Here is an 18034-nt window from a genome sequence, read left to right as displayed (position 1 = left end):
ATGTGGATCTTCCCTCCTCTCCCATCTTAAGACTGCCCTACAATATATCAAATGGTCATAGCCATGTGCTGACAATGACTGAATACAAACAATATTTCCATTATGCACATCTAGTCTGCCTACTGCTGGCTTTGTGTGATGGGCAGCACCTCCCCCATTACCCCTTTGCCACACATAGCTTATAGGTGTAAGACAGCACTCATGTAACAAATGTCTGCTTAAAAATGGCAGCTATGTTAATGCAAAGCCCAAAAGGAAACCAACTGTTCACATTTCAATAGCTTTGGAAAAAAGTTTGTTTAAATTGCTTCAACCAGTTGTGCATTCTTGGGATCTGCTACAAAAACATGTGGTAAGAGTTGAGTTATGAATCACAGCAGGACACACAGCACCAACTTTTCTCATACCCTTTTCTTTGACAGTGCTGTGCCAATGCAAGCTGGGACCTATCTGGGCTTGGCTCGTTTGGCTCAGTTGGTTTTCCATTGCAGTCCTCCGTCCATAATACATCACAAAGAAATTGAATTGGAGAGATATGGGTTTTTGTACACTCATAAGGATTAGGACAAATTCTTTACTTACAAAGAATTAACAATAGCTAGCTAGTTATTGAAGTTATACAGTTATACAGCTAGTTATGAAGTCTACAATGATCGTTACTGTATTTGATTAATGTTGGCAAAGCTATTACACATCTAAGAAGTAGATCTCAACACTGAGTGTTTGACAAAAATAAAAGGGGTGATTAAGAAGTGGTTTTGACATGTGCAGCATGTTCATAGCTTAACTGAGAGCTACTCTTCATGGGATGTCAAGAAAAACTCTTGTAATAGTTTCTCCTTCCCAAGAAAACTGACTACTGCAATGCCACCACACAATATGGTAACCCCACCTTTGGGCTGCTTTTGATCAGACCAGTATGAGATAAGTTGAGGAGGTGAGTAACATGCTTTTGTCAAATCTGCAAAAATGATAATGGAAAATGACCTGGAACTTGCACTATAGTGTAAAAGGGGTATGAGTAACTCAGCACTCAACAACAGTGCACTGTGACCCTTACTACCATTATGAAGACCATAACTGAATTTATCATGCTATCAAGTGCAACTGAATCAAGGGGATATCTGACAAGTGTATTGTGCTAGGCTACTGAATCAGTTCAGTATTGATCTATTTCATTTTACCTTTGAACAACAGCATGTTTTAACTGCATCTCAATATTTGTCAGAATTCAACAGTCAGTGAAAAAAAAAACAAAACAAAATGAAAAACACATATTCCCTGCATATTCCACAAAATGGACTGAAACAGCTGTATATACATTTGTTTGTTGTTGCAGTTTCAAATGTAGGTGCCTTACATTTACGCACTAATGACTGTTTTAAAACAGAGTAAGAAAATGATGACTTTCTTACATCTGAATGTCTTGTGCTTGTAATTCAAGGATTTTCAGATATGGGATAAAACATTATATTTTGGAGACTAGACTATTATGATATCCATCTGGCTGAACAAACTGCATTGTGTCACACATGCAAAGTATTAAAATTCCTATCTGGTGAGAGGAGGGAAACAAAGGCCAAGAATTTTTTAAGATGTACATCTTCTCCCTTCGACTTTGATAAAGGGAAGAACTGCATGAACTACATTACTATAATTTTTATTTAAATTCATAGGTATTTGGTTTGTTATTCTGTTCCCCAGCAGTTCAAAACCTAAGAAAGCATTATTTAAACTAGCTAACTATTCAAATCAACATTCAAAATAAAATAAAATTTGAAGTATTTTTCATCAGATCCCCTCACTTTTTTCTAACATCTGTGAATTTTACATCTTCTACATTCATTTCTGAAATCAATATGCTGTCATCGATGATATATCACAGATCCAAAAAAGTCTTCTTTAGTTCAAAGTTCTCAATGAGACATTTATTTCAGTGGCGATCTGCCAGCTTATCCCTATTTTAATGGGAGGCTAAGCTCACATTAATGAGACCCTAACCCTAACCCTAAGTGAGCAAGAGAAGAGCAGACCTGCAACCGAGAAGATTTGACTTTGGCCAAACTTGCAAAAATTTCATATTTAAAGATTTCATAAAGAGTTCAATGGGAGACTGTGGATGAATGATCCAAAACAACCTTGATGAGGAGCGCGACCTTGGACTCGAGTGAGCTTATCCCATTCCCTTACCAGGCTTACCGTGATGGAATGCCTGTTTGCAGAAAGCAGGCCTGTGCCGTACCCTGAGCCCAGGCTGCCCATGGAGCCGTTCTGTGACTGTCCCATCATGCCGTGCATCTCGCCATGCCCACTGGTCATGCTGGCAGTTGGCCCCACCGCGTGGCTCCGCAGGATGTGGATGGCATCGTCCAGCCTCTCTGAACGTTCTTCCATACGGCTTTGCTGGAGGGGCTAATACAGTGGTCAGGTGGAGAAGGTAAAGGTATGGACTTGCTTTCATGTCACTAACGTGATGGAACTTACCAAGGAGTGCAGTGGCGCTTCATAACTAGGAGACAACTGCCCCTGTCCTCCATTTCTTGACCACACAGCTGAGTTTGCTGTTACTGTAGGAAAGGAGACAGGAGGAAGGGGCTTCAAACCTGTCACATCGACAGTTTTCGACATTCATCTAGTCTCAAGACAAATCAGGAACATGTATCTAATGTCTACAAACAACTGCACACAACCCTACTAAGTCAGTATGGCTTTTATGTTTGTATTACATATTTTTACTTCTACAGTGGTTTTGATAAAGATCTTGAAGAGTAAGCTAACGCCTTCATCCTGGGAAAACAGCTATTTCACTGCTCTTCAGTTCTTCCCTTCACCTTGTACACACCCCTTTAGTTGATCTCCCTGATGTTGTTGACAACTGTTTTCACTTGGTGTCATTAACTTGAATGGAAGACAGAGTCACAAGGGGAGAGATGGTAGGCACTGCTAGCCTTTGGCAGGCTACTGCCATACCATACTCACGATCCCCTTGTTCCCTGCTTATATTTCCTGTGAGAAGTTCTGGTTAAGATAGAGTCTTGCGTTCTGCAGGCTGTGTTACATGAGCAATTGAAGTATTTCAAGTAAACAAGCCATATTCATTCATCACTTCCATTCTTACTGCCTGGCCTGACTATTTGAGTACCAAGTTCCTTCAGTATGTATATCAGGCCTAATTAAGTCATTTTTACTGTGCATTTTTATGTTTACTGTCTTGTTCTGAATTTTGATAGCCCATTGCTATAAAAGCTCATTTCCATTTGCTAATTAGTAAATCATTACCTCCACATTTGTGCACAAATAAAGTCAAAATGTTGTCAGCAACAAAATTATTTCTTGTTTACAATGCAAAAAAACAGCATTGTAAATGTAACTTTATAAATTTAATATGGTCAAACTGACTAAGCTTCATCTTCTTTTGACATGTCAGAATACACAGATACACATATCCCCAATAACTTCACTGTGGCTACACTGAGTGGAAATGCATTAATGGATATTGTATATAAATGATAAAAGAATTTTAATTAGCACAGTTGAGTAAGTAATAGATTCATGCTCATATATTTCAGTCTGCTAATGTAGCTCCATATTGTCAAACAGTGTTCTATTGCTTTAATGCAAAGCTGAATGGTTCACTGAATGGTTCACTCATTAGCGGTTGATCATTTTTACTTCAGTTCTACTGCCTTTATTCTTTATAGAATGCATTTACTACTGTGCTTATTACATGGTGCTCATATAGTCATCAGCATGCAACCATAGTGCAACATGTCCCCTGCAACATGCTTTAAAGTCTAAGCTGAATGTTTGATTGATAAAATCTACATGATTCTTACTGATAGCTTACCTACACAACGGTGATAGAAGAATTACCGATTCAAACACTCAGCAATCATAAAAATCAGGATGTTGGGCAACTTACATTCTTAGCATTCACAATAATCGTTACATGTAGGTTTACTAAACACAAATCACATAAAAGGGGCTCATACAAGTTTACTGCACCAAAATGTTTGGACTGTGCCAACAAAATGCAATTACTTTGCAAGAGGAGACAAATAATGTTTGTATGCGCAATGATACATGTTCCCTGGTGACACTTTCCCACAGCTGGGCAATACCTGTTATTGATGGCGGTGATCCAACAGGAGTTGATGGATTGGATGAGAAGCTATTGTTCGTGTGATCAGGAGAGTAGATCTGAAAACAACAGTTACCAATGAAAGAAATGCAGATCAATTCTTGTTGTCACTGCAATTGTAGGTACTGCAACCACTAACAGAGAACACAAACATAAAATGTATGGTATGCATTTCACAACTCATTTCAGAAATTTAGATGGAAAGTTAGCAATATATGGCCCTTTCCTTTTGGAACATTGCTGACATCAAAACTCTTCTATGGCCCACTATGGTTCATGTTTTGCTATACACAAAGTATAGTACATGCAATCAGTACTTAAAACTGGGTTTTCAGAATATTTATTTCAATTAAAGCACTCCTACCACAAAATACTGTCGACTAATCCACAGGAGGCTTTGTGCAAATGGGCTAGATGAAGTGCTTTAACTATACGATAACAGCAAGTGTGTTTGATTTAACAAGGGCTATTGTTAAACCAATTAAATTAAACATGTAGTCTAAAAAAATCAGAGTAAGCACAGAATGAGTGTTCCCATATTCAGCAAGTACAGAACTCAAATCTGTTGTGAAAACAGAAATTCCACAAGTATCTGTAACATAAAATAATGGGAGCACAGCCTGGGATTACTCATAACCTCAGCCAAAATTTTCACTCTTTAGTTTTCCTGGTAGTCCCAGTGACATTTTAAACCTGGCTGAGATACATCCACCATGAGACTCATGTACGACTGAGATGGTGGGAGCAGTGGTCCTGTGAGCAGTGCTGGCTCCCTGTGTGCCAACTTACCGAGGCAAGAGCCTTTCCCAGGGCGTCTCCAGTCTGAGAGCTGCCTGCTGCTCCACTGGCTGCCCTGTTAGCTGGTATGGCACACAGAGAGAAAGGAGGGCTCAGTGCAGCGGGTCAGCTTTCATTCCCCCTCCCCTTCCAGCTCTCGGCATGGTCCCCCTGGTCATCTGCTGTCCCACTGTCTCGCTCTATACAATTTCACACTCACGCTTCTTACACTTGCAGTTCCTCAGGTGTACAGTTAAGGACAAAGGGGTTTGTCACTGACATTTTTGCACTCAGTTATGACAGGGGCAAGTAAAAGGACCCTTAGCCATACATTTGCTTAGACTTGAGGAATTCACTCTTCAAACCCTATGTTCCCCCAAGATCACTGAGCTCTGCACCCACAGGGCAACTGACTATCCTGACCCATTTATGTTATGTGTAGTAATGTGATGTACAGTATTTTGATTCTGTGTTATGCTCACACTCACCGGTCTGGAGTGTTGTTAGCCTGGTCTGACACTGTTTCTCATTTAAATGGATATATTATTGTGCTGGAAGTCGCTCAGGGTGAGAGTGTCTGCTAAATGCATGTAATGTAATGTAATGTAATGTAACATAATGTAATGAAATGACTGGGTGATCTCAAAGCACAGTATTAAAAGACATACAGGGTGGATCTATGAGGAAGTAATACCAAGGACAGGAGAATGTTTAGCTGGACATGCCAAGTATTACCAAATCAGCCTTGCCAGGACTTTTTACTCCACTGTATGCTGAATACATCCAAATAAGCAATTTCCTTGGAGTTCCTTTTCAAACAACTCTTGAAATTTTGCAAGGACTCTAAAAAACTGATACAGTACACAGCTCCAAACAGAAATAAATGTTAAAAAATGTGAAATAGCTCAGAAAAATGGCCATAGGTAGCTTTGAAGTTACAGACATTCAGAAAAAAATAGAAATACAGTAAAATAACAAGTGAAGTTTACAAACAGCATGGAGTGCATTTGCCATGTATCAGAGGAATCCATTCATCTCACCCCACACTCCTGAACAAGTTCAGAAGTTGCTGTTGAAGAACAAGCCCAATGTAAAATTGGCTACTACAAAAAGGTAGGAGAAAGAGAAAAACTGCAAAAGAAGTGCAGTATATAGATGTACCAATATCATCAATGACAATGCATTTGCATCATGTGAATGCTGGCTTTGATTTGAATTTAATTTTTCACTGACTGTATTGGAAAAAACAGGCTGTTTTCAAGTCATCGTCTTAATTTATTTCAGGTTCAAGCCAGGTAGCAAATTACAAACTTCATGTTTCCAAAGGACTTAAAAGAATGATAAAAATACCTACTAATAAATATTGTTTTTTCCAAACTTCTGTCTTTCTACAGTATTGAACATTTTCATCCTAAACACATGTTTTTGTGCTACTGTACTTACATAGGCTAGCTATCTAGTGCTAACTCTCTCAGAACACAGTATACAGATCCAGAACCTATTGATCACTCAGTAACATCGAGACAAAAATGGTGCATTACAGCCATTATTAGAATTACTATTAAAATGTACACATCCCTAATTGCATATGCAATGTTTAAATGGGTGTGATTTCAAATCCGTTTTTTCCATCGTGCAGTGAGTGATAACCTGGAAACACCTCCACTAAAACAAGCTTACCCATGATGCTGTCAGTTCCATTTGTGGGCGCAGTGCAGGATGGAGTGCTGTAGTGATTTGTTCCATTGCAATGGAAACTCGACATTGGTGGAAGACTGGAATTAATATCTGCGGAGGAGTGCGATGGGTAACTCTGTGGGAGATGAGAGGGTTACATGTCATTGCCCAACAAACACAAAAAAGGCATCATTTTCATAGCTGCTAGGCCCTTTCTGCCTTGACCATTACTACTAAACAACACCATGGAAACAGCCATATTGACATACTTCAAAGTGAATTTAACCTGAAAATGAGTGTTTCTGAACTAAATGACTTGCCACATGTTGGGTTATTAGGCCATCTTAATCCAGCAATGCAAAGTATTGCCATGACTGCATTTTTGAAGGAATGACCTGAACAACAAGGCACGTGTTAGAAGAGTCAGAGGAGAGAAGAAGAGTAAAAAGAGGTGAGGGCTGGAAATGGCGGCACATACAAGCCTCTCATGTGGATGCAGGCTGCAGAATCTGCTGCTCTGGGGGCCGTGGGTAGAATTTCCCAGCATGCCTCCATAGCCCGGCTGGTTCATTGTGCTGGAGGAGCTCCATGGATCTGTGCCGTGGTGGCCATCTGGATGACCACAGAAAAAAGGGAACACAGGATCAGTTCACAGGGCAATACGCACCTGACCGAGTTACAGCTTAAGAGCTGTAGAAGACACATGTACATGTGCAGGTAAATGCATCATAAAATAAAGGTATAAAGGATGATGATGATAATGATGATGATGAACAAGATGATGATAGCTGTTGTTTTCTCTTTTATCCCTTCCTTTCCTTTTCTCTGCTCACTGTCTACTGATTCAAATGTTCCTGCAACTTATCAGAAGAAATAAAAATTGGTCACAAAAAGAAGACACACATCACAGCACTGAGCCTCCAATCAAAACTGTCTTACAGATGCAAAACAATAGGAGCTCTGCAAAACTGACATTGTCAGTGCTTGTGGTGTTACAGACCCTGAACCAGCTCAATTCAAACTGTAAGCCAATACTTCCACTTGTCCCATCCCATGGATGTATGTATAACCTTCCAACCATCTCCAAAAAAGGTTTTTGTTACTAGCCCCAAGCATTAGCATGAGCTGTCACTGAGCATAAACCTCACAGCTTTTTTCCCCAAAGGTACCTCTACTGCCTCCAACACAAGATTCACTGCTGTTGCATTTTTTGCATAAGAGTTTTTTAAATGATTCCTCAAAAACATCCTTATTTCACATTATCTGTTTGCTGAGACGATGCCATTCTCCTGAGAGCCTTAAATTCCTAACATTTAAAATATTATCTCTTAATGCAGCTGGATATTTATTGAGGCAAGTACCCTGTCACAGAAGGAAGAACCTTGTTTTAAGAGCAGGGCGGACAACAGTAGAGCCCCATGAGGGAAGGAATCCTCTGACTGAAGGTACAGTTTCCTGTATCACATAGCTTTCGGAGTATTATATGTAGATCCTACAGCCCTGTTACCTGGCATGAAAAAGGAGGTGGGCAAAGTGCTGCTAGGGGGCTTGGATGAGGGGTAACTGGGCGAGTCCTGATTATACTCGGCGGTGCTTGCAGACGGGGCATACACCTGGAAGACAGACATGGAGAGGTGAGTATGAACATTTCAACGATAAGCTGCAGGACATTGGGACACTGGCCTTGTGTGGAGGTTCATACTCATAAAGCTTTATGGCGTATATCATCACCTCTTTCTCTCATATATATATGTATATATATATATATGTAGATAATTTATTAGCATAACAAGTCAGCCAAAGGTTTCTAGCTGGGCCAACTTGGGTAACTTGCATTTAGCATTATTATCCATTTGGACAACTAGGTGCTTATTGAAGAAATTCAAATTAGGCACCATTCTTATGAGTTCCCCCAACCACTATGACACAATGCAATTCACTCAGCTAACTCAGCTCATTTTATATGAAAAACAATTTCAGAAACTACACTGTTCTAAATATCTATATTGTAGATATCTAAATATATATTTTATATGAACAAAACGCTGCAAACATAACCCAGTTGCTTTCACATGGGTTAAAGGTCTGTGTAGTCAATATTCACTAAAATTAAACACATACTTTTCTTGAATCTATTTTTCCTCAATGAAATTTTCATTTCCATGAACTGAAAGCAAAATAAGAAAGTAGAGATAAAAAACAGGCCACAACAAGCATGACCAAAAACTGGTCTTGGACAGGCAAGTTGAATTTGGACTCCATTCAGGGTGAAGTCAAAAAGGGAATTAATGTGCTGGATGACAGGAAGTGGGATTTGGTTTTGATTCCAGAAATTCTAAGATTGCCAGATCAGATGTTTAATTCTTGATGTCACATTGAGCAAACTGGATCTTATAATAATGGAAGTAGCTGTACCTATGGATCTATTACTGTCTAACACTCTCCACTGCTTAATATCTCAACTCTACACATACCTTCTATTCCTTTGTTGGTGGACCAGCACAGCCTTTTCAAACCAAATGACAGACAACTGGCCCAGTAAACACCTGACAACACTAAGGGCCAGATTTACTAATCCCACTAAATTGATTATTCTCATAATTAACAAATTATATTCAGGGACATCACTAAACATAAGACTGTGTCCTTGATGCATATGTGATTTATCAGAAGCACATGTATTACTGAAATAAACAGAAGGGATTTAATGAATTTTGAATTCAAATTTATATTTTAGGTCTGTGTTAAGCACAAAGCCTTTTATTCAAGGAGGAAACTTACAGACCTCTGAAAAACAGGTGTCAACTTTTCTAAAGTAGAATATACCACTGTACTGACTCTGTAGCAGAAGGAAGCTCAACAAATCTTGCTCTATATCTGTGTACTTATGTTATTTTACAAAAATAAATAAATAAATAAATAAATAAAGTACATAATATCTTTTCAAATGATTGTGTCCCATTTCAATCCCAGTCGAAAGGGATAGACTGACCATTTCAGGACACACACACACACTAATATCTATCTATCTATCGATCTAAATATGTAAAAATGAGCACATATTCTGCAACTGTTGCCCTAACTGTAGACTGACTGGCTAATTCATTCACTCACACAACTGATATTGACTGATTGACTAATTAACTTCATGCTGACTCCAACCACACTGAGTCCACACTTTTAGCATTTCGTCTTCCACTCTTCTTCTTTTACAGCTTTATTTTTTTAACCTGAAGGTTCTTATTCAAAATCAAATGCAAAAGTGCAAAATCAAATACATGTACTCTTTTTTCTGTGGCAAAGAAACACAAAGAATTAAAACCAGTCAATGATGAAGAAAGACTACAGCGTTAGCAAAGGATTATGGGTAGCACAGCCTGTCGTGACAGGGCAACACTGTGGGCATATGGACAACTTGCCTTTCCCATGAAGCACCTTGACAGGCAGAGGGATTTAAACATGCTGTATTAAAGACATCTGTGAACACCATTAGGGCTCAACTTCTGGGAATACATTGGTAATATTTTCTTTTCTTTCAACCAGAAAGAAAAGAATGTTGAAAAAATTTGATTTACTCCACAGTAACTAGATCCTAAAAGCAGATTTGAGTGGAAGCGACACATCCATTCAGCCGACAGCTCCAACATGTGCGTGAAGTGAACTTACAGCAGATGTAGTGTGCTGCCATCTGCTTCACGATTATTGGAAAACCTGAAACTTTAAACACACACAGCCAGATGATGGTAGTGTGTGGTGGCCACTTCAGATGACAGTCAGGGTAAATGCAACATTTTTTTGAAAGATGACATTTCATCCTCTGGCCATTTTAAACACTATGTTATTTTTACATTTCATATTGTCTATTTGCTTACACAATAAGTGGACACACAGCGCATTGGTTGTACTTAGAAATCAATGACTTACACACCTGTACCTTACTGCTCAGTTTAAGTAGCTTGCTTTAGGAAGTGTCAGTGATGTAAAACCCACTAGATTTAGATTTATACATCTGAACCTACAATAAAAGAAATTAGGTCACAGGTTCTGTGCTCTGACCTTGATACAGCAACACTGACAAATGTGGTGTTCAGGAATCAGCAGAAAAGTCCCGTAATACATGAGCAAAACGACAAAACATTTCCAGTGGGATAAATGTGGAGCTTGTGCCATGCCTTAATTTGAGAGATAAATTAGGTAACAAGGAAGGAGTTATTTCTGCCTGTTGTCCAGCGTACTAACTGAAATTACTCCCACATAAATATGATATGGGTAAACTCTGTTTCCCCTAACCTACACCTCTGATCTATTCCAATTTTATTGTTTTCAGTTAATTCAACCTCTAAATTCAGCATGCAATTATTATTTCCTTTTAAAAATGCAGGATGTAGGATCTTACATTTCCTGAGTGTGTGGGGTATTAAAAGAAGTGTGTGGGGTATTAAAAGCAAAATACAAAGTACTGAATATTTTATAATTTCAACCTTTTCAGAATGTTGCTATTGTAAGAAGGTCATTTCAGATTCTTACTTGTGGGATTGTGCTTTTGTCGAGTAAATTTTCAACAAATATATACAAATATCACTGCCTCTCTTATGTTTGCAATGTAGTGACTACAGGCTCTAGACTTGCTGCAGCCACACTTAGACTTGAGAAAGCCAGCCACAAACCAGTGCACCAGTAAGGGAATAATGACACACAAGGCATTGGGACTGCTATAATAATACACACAGAATGAGCAGACCAGAGGACAAGTGTGTAGTTTGGGCTGCAGTTTGAATTTCTTTGTACTTGTACATTTATGATACAGTTAGAAATGAAAGAAATAAGAAACCCATGTAGAGAAAGTAAGGTGAGACGGGACATGGTCTCCTTGCCTCGTATATCTAAAGCAGATGTGTTTGGCTCAGTGTTCCTGAATGCATTGTCAGAGTATCCCTGCCTGATGTGATCCCGCTGCACCTGTGCTGGACTGCCACTGATTGGACATAGGGCATATGGGACCCACTTGACTTTAGTGGAGCAGACTGAGCCAAATCAACCACAACTGTCTGAACCGGACCTGTGGTGAGGAGACAGAACCCAGCCCAGTACCTTTCAAGACTGGTTTTCTTAAGGTGAAAAACCGATATGGATGAACGTATTTAATTGAATTCACTGGTTTAGTTCAAACCAGTTAGTGGCCCTGCTGTGTTTACATTAGACTGACCTGAAATGCATATATAATTGCTTTAACATTTTTAGTGCACATATTCCTCAGATCCAGCTTTGAAGTTCCATGCAAATCTTTGCATGCAGGTGGATGTCACAGAGAAGTGCCTTTCAGGGAACCAAAATGAGACACACAGTAGTTTTTGTTTCATTTGTCAGAGATCCAAGATCCAAAAAAAATTTTTTTTGAAAAATGTCTTCAGAAAACATTTTCTAAATAGATTTTCTCTTCAGATGTATGGGAATATTTTTATTTGGGAGAGCCTTGCTAAGTGGTGTTTTAAGTAAGCACCATTCTTTTTGAGTCATGTCCCACAGGCTGTGAAATGTTTATTTTACCAGTTATGGCTAACACTAACTTTCCCAGAAGTACGTTCACACATGGTACCCTGAAATTTCTCTGTTTAAATGCTAGAAGCATAAAAAATAAAATTCTCGATCTGGAAACCGTTATGAGTAATAGTAACTTTGATGTTGTTGGGATTACAGAGACGTGGCTTGGTCCAGGGGATGGGGATGAGTACAACGTAGAGGGATACAAGCTGCTAAGAAAAGATAGAATCAATAGAAGAGGAGGAGGCGTAGCTCTCTATGTAAAGGATAATCTTAATACTCAGGAAATACCAGGAATGGAGTCCCTTGGTGTTAGTGAAGACTTATGGATTAAGATATTGGGGGAAAATCAAAAAGGCCTGAATGTTGGAGTATGCTATAGGCCACCAGCCTCAGATAGCAATGTCAGTAGTACTCTCTTTGATAACATTAAACTTGCATGTCAGGAGGGTGAGACAATAGTAATGGGGGACTTCAATTACCCTTCAATTAATTGGGAAGCTGTGTCAGGTCAAGGTAAATGTGAGGAAGAGTTTTTGGATGTTGTAAATGACTGTTTTTTGATACAGTCTGTTACTGAACCCACGAGAGAGAACACAATCCTAGATCTGGTTCTGTGTAATAATCCTGATAGAATCGGCAGTATTGAGGTAGGGGAACCACTCAGTACAAGTGACCATAGTTCAATTACATTTGAAGTTTTTTGGCAAGTCAAGTCTGCATTCTCCAATGCTAGAGTATTCAACTTTAGGCAAGCTGACTTTATTAAGATGCGTGATTATACAAGGAATATAAACTGGGTACCTCTTCTAGGTGGTAAAACTGTCAAAGAAATGTGGTGCATATTTAAAACGATTATTCTGGATGTACAGCGTAAATTCATTCCGCAAGTGAGAAAAGGAAAACTGAAAAAGAAGCATCCACAGTGGATGAATAAGTCACTGCGGAACAGTTTAAAACAAAAAAGGAAATTATTTAGAAAATATAAGTTGGAGAGCTCAGATAGAAATAAGATTGAATACAGTAATATGCGAGCTCAAGTTAAGAAAAAATAAGGGAAGCCAAAAGATGTTATGAAAGACAAATTGCACTAGATGCAAAGAGCAACTCTAAACGTTTTTTTCAATATTATGGTCAAAAAAGGATAGTTAAGGATGAAATAAGAGGTATAAAAAATAAGGATGGGGTTATGGTTTACGATAACAAAGCTATTGCTGATACACTAAACAGTTACTTTGTGGAGAGTTTCACTAGTGAAGTGTTTTCGCATATGCCTTCAGGTGCAGTCAGTTCTCAGAGACTTATAGAGGAAATTGATTTAAATGATGCAGAAGTACTAGATAAACTTCAAAAACTTAAAACAAATAAGGCAGCAGACCCTGATGGAATATATCCAAGAGTTCTCAGAGAACTAGCAGAGGTGGTTTACAAGCCTCTGACAGTTATTTTTAAGCAATCCCTTAAAACTGGAGAAATACCAGATGACTGGAAACATGGCAGTGTAGTACCTATCTACAAGAAAGGAGACCGGACTGAACCAGGAAATTATAGGCCTGTCAGCTTAACTTGTATCGCATGCAAAATACTGGAATCCATCATTAGGGATAATTTGCAATTATCCCTGGAACGAAATGGTGTTCTAAATGATAGCCAACACGGTTTTCGCAGAGGGAGGTCGTGCTTAACAAACCTCCTGGACTTCTTTGAGGAAACTACAGCATGTCTGGACTCAAACCGGGCTTATGATATTATCTATTTGGACTTTCAAAAGGCATTTGACAAAGTTCCGCACGAGAGACTCATATTGAAAATGACATCTGCGGGAATTACAGGAGCCATCACCGCGTGGGTTCGAAGTTGGCTATCTAATAGAAAGTAGACTGTAACTGTGGGAGGAATTGTATCGGAGCAGGGTCCTGTACGAAGTGGAGTCCCGCAGGGATCGGTGTTGGGGCCTTTGCTATTTCTTATATACATAAATGATCTTGATGCAGAGGTTAGAAGTAAAATAGTAAAATTTGCAGATGACACAAAACTAGGGGGTCTAGCCAACAGTATAGAATCAACTAAGGTAATACAGGAAGACCTAAACAGCATCCAAAAGTGGGCAGATACCTGGCAGATGACTTTCAATTTAGATAAATGTAAAATCTTGCATGTAGGAAATAAGAACCTTAAACAAGACTACTTCATGGGTGGAAAAAAACTAGAATGTGCTCAATTTGAAAAGGACTTGGGAGTAATGGTTGACCCAAGCTTAACAGGATCTAGGCAGTGTGCTGTAGCAGTAAAAAAGGCCAACAGGATGCTGGGATATATAGCCAAAACTATTGAGTATAAATCTAAAGAGGTTATATTGAAATTATACAATGCCTTAGTCAGACCGCACCTGGAATACTGTGTGCAGTTCTGGGCACCGCACTATAAAAAAGATACTGAAGCTTTAGAAAAGGTTCAAAGAAGGGCAACTAAATTAGTTCCTGGCATGAAATATAAATGCTATGAGGAAAGACTCAAGTTACTTAACCTATTTAGATTAAGCAAGAGGAGGCTTAGGGGTGATTTAATTGAGGTATTTAAATTTATAAAAGGAATCAATAAGGTTAACTATAATAGATTCTTTAGGGTGAGTTCAGTCTGTAAAACAAGAGGACATAAATGGAAACTAGTTAAGAGTAAGTTCCGCACTGATGTAAGGAAATATTATTTTACACAAAGAGTTATCAATACATGGAATAGGTTGCCAGGTCATGTAGTTGAGGCAGAGACCCTTGCTGTGTTCAAGTCAAGACTTGATGCAGTTTTGGATACTCTTTAATTAAGAAATGGCGAGCTTAGTTGGGCCGAATGGCCTGTTCTCGTCATCATATGTTCTTATGTTCTTATGTTCTTATGTTCTCACCTCGTTTTCAACCTGTCAACTCCTGGCCATCTTCGTTCATCTTACAGAAAGCCTATTATGCACCTCATCATGCCAATTGTATTGTTTCACATTGCTGTGAGCAGATTCTTAGTTCACTGTTATGGAGAGAGAGAGAGAGAGAGAGAGAGAGAGAGAGAGAGAGAGAGAAAGAGAGAGAAAGAGAGAATACTAGCAGTAAGGGAGACTGATGAATTCTCTCCTCAAACCTTTTTCTATCAATCTGTGGTTCCTTTCATAAACTTTCTCACGGGACATTTAAGACCCATTTTATATGACTGTCTTGAGCATTGCTTCTGCATGGAACAATCAGGTGTGGAAAAGCAAATGCAAGCATCCCAGTCTCCCCAAGATCCAATGCAAAATGCACATATGTGCGAGAACCCTCTTCCACGAGTCTGCTATCACCATTGCTTTGCTTTCCAGCAGAGAGATGCACCATGCAGAGATATGTGTATGTGTCTGCACGGTGCACCTGCAACTGAGGAGACTGCATTTTCACTGATCCAAGTGCAGCTCGGCAGGAAGGGCCAAAGGTAACTGTTACAACATGGAGGTTAATGGCTCTGAGCTCAAGTGCAGGTGTCCAGCTCACTCAGAGGGACATCACAGCCAAGGCTGGGAACACAACTGCACAAGCTGCCCTATTATCATCTTCACGAAAAAAACACAAAACATGTTAAAGCCATCTGCTACTGACACTGATTACACTACGTTGAACCCTGACAGCTGAGGGCAATGTTATTGAACGTGTCAATCACTGAAGAGCCTGCTAACTATGTTTTGGCAATGGTCATTTTTGGTCAAGTCAAGCATTAAGTTCTGGTACAGACCTGGCCCCTTCTCCGATAACCAATGTCCTTGAACTCTCAAAAAAGAAAGGAAATTGCAGGACACAATGTTGTTACACTCACTTGCACACAACCAGGAGGGTACACAGCACAGAACAGGAGGGATATAATCAGTATATAGCACATAACATTTCACCTCATCTGATTTTCTGCCTGTATTTTGGGGGCTCCATGGCTTCCACTCACCCTCCAAACAAAGAACATCTCACTCAGCTCCAGGAAGGCTATGTGTACTTTTTTGTTCCAAACTGTGCTCTTAATCATTTCATTGCTCCAATTACTAACCCAGTCTTACCTTCTTCACATGTCAGCAAAGGGTGAGCTGAATGTTATACCTTTACAAGAAATATTTTACAGACATTTTGGGAGACTAAGGGAAAGGTTGGATTTCAGCAAACACAAGACATCCAGGAACTCATATTCCTCCATGTCCCTTGATTATGTTCCTTGATCATTTTAAGTGCAACTCCATGTGAAATTTAAGACCCATTTTATATAACTCCTGAGCATCTGCAGAGACTAGTATTGAGATGACCACCAATGTTTACATATGCTAAATGATTTGTGAGTTTTTCCACCTATTTACCTGCCCCCCAAGCTACTGAAAAGACAAATTTTTGAACTAGATAAATGAATCTTGATTAAGACCGAACTTTGGTGTCAATTTAGTTCACTACTTGTTTTATGAACACACACTTTCTGCTCTTCCCCCTTAATGCAACTGTGTTTGGAACTGTATACTCATCACACACTTTTTGTCATGGGTTTAATACATGTCAAGTGAGTACTAGTCATTTGGTGGTGCCAAGTCCACAAATAAATTGTATGATGAGAACTGTTCTTTATAGAGCTTCTTTTGCTTGGAATATGTGCCCAATCAACATCAGACAGACAAAAAGTCTTTCAAAAAGTCACTAAAACAAAATCTGATGAATCTTAAATAGATGTTATTGCAGTTATTACTGTTTCTGAAACTTGGATTGTTTTTATTTTGTTTTGTTGCTGTATATTGGTGAATATTTTTCAATTTTGTTTTGGTTTTCAGTGCAGGTTATTATTGTTTAGTGTTTCATATGTAGAGTAATCGTACTTATTTTCTGAAGTTGGCTTGTTTTTTTTTTTTTTTGTTGTTTTTGATACAGTATCATTTTTAATATAGTTTGTTTAAATTGATTGTTACTGCTGTTGAGTGGATCCCAGGAAGACTAGCCACCACTACTTGGAAGCTAATGGCGATCCCAATAAAGAATAAAGAATAAATCACACAGAGCACCACAGTAAAGTGGGCAACAAATGGAGGATAGTCGCAACTCCAGTGACTCCAGGAGCTCAAAAATACCTGGCGAATCACTGGGAGTGGAAAGATGAGGAAGCCCTATCAGATCTACCCACCCCTGTCCCCAACAGAATGAAGCCAATTTGTTCCCTTACCATGGGCTGTCGGTCGTCGTTGGCAGATGTACTCAGAGTCGAAGGATCAGCCTGCACTCAAGGTGAGTGCCTTGCCAACTGCACCAGTTGGGAGCCCTAAGGTCACTGGTTTTCAAGCATGAAATATTCACAAACTATGAGTCACTGATATATTATTATTAATTGTTAGGTAGCAATAATGCTTGAATGTCAATGTATTTAAACTGTTCACTTTAAATAAAACATACCAAGTTGAGTGTCTGTGTGTGTGAGTGTGTGTGTGTTAGGGGGATGATGTGGGCTTGGTTTTCAATAAAAGCTGGAGTAGAATAAAAATTAAAAATATCTATTCCCTAAACACTGAGAATATCTCACTGTAGATTTCCATCCTGGCACTTTAGACTTTACATTACCATGGCATCAAAGTCCCCACATGGTAACATGTAAGGATGATAGAGCAGATGACACAAATGTCCTGTCATCTGTGAACTGAAACAGCTACTGCCAACTGCTGCAGGTCAAGAGCAGGAATGTGCAAATCAAAGTAAACAGTGAGTGATGCACTATGGCCCTACCCACTTCAGGTCCTGGCTGTGCTCCAGTTCAAATAAATATACTGGACTAATACTTTACATATAGCTCACAAAAAACCAACAGTTCAAGCTTAATGCTGGCAATAGCAAAAAACAAAAAAAAAAACAGGAAATTCATGAAATT

At 39.1% G+C, this 18034-nt stretch overlaps 1 protein-coding gene across 13 annotated transcripts in view; it reads right to left on the bottom strand.

Annotated features, from left to right (window-relative positions):
• LOC118776234 (transcription factor 4-like) overlaps positions 1 to 18034 on the bottom strand; it is a 161600-nt gene that overhangs the window by 17706 nt on the left and 125860 nt on the right. For 7 of the 13 annotated variants that reach the window (XM_036526384.1, XM_036526380.1, XM_036526382.1 and 4 more), the window contains 7 exons: positions 8103 to 8208; positions 7074 to 7207; positions 6599 to 6731; positions 4931 to 5001; positions 4122 to 4200; positions 2485 to 2567; positions 2191 to 2412 (listed from right to left, as the gene is read on the bottom strand). In XM_036526384.1, the coding sequence (XP_036382277.1) occupies positions 2191 to 2412; positions 2485 to 2567; positions 4122 to 4200; positions 4931 to 5001; positions 6599 to 6731; positions 7074 to 7207; positions 8103 to 8208 (828 nt within the window). The remainder of the gene's footprint in view (positions 1 to 2190; positions 2413 to 2484; positions 2568 to 4121; positions 4201 to 4930; positions 5002 to 6598; positions 6732 to 7073; positions 7208 to 8102; positions 8209 to 18034) is intronic. The other 6 variants (XM_036526386.1, XM_036526385.1, XM_036526383.1 and 3 more) reach the window with 1 other exon arrangement.

The sequence above is a fragment of the Megalops cyprinoides genome, chromosome 4 (genome assembly GCF_013368585.1).
Source record: "Megalops cyprinoides isolate fMegCyp1 chromosome 4, fMegCyp1.pri, whole genome shotgun sequence".
Classification (NCBI taxonomy): Eukaryota; Metazoa; Chordata; class Actinopteri; order Elopiformes; family Megalopidae; genus Megalops; species Megalops cyprinoides.
This window is presented reverse-complemented; position numbering and strand designations above follow the sequence as displayed.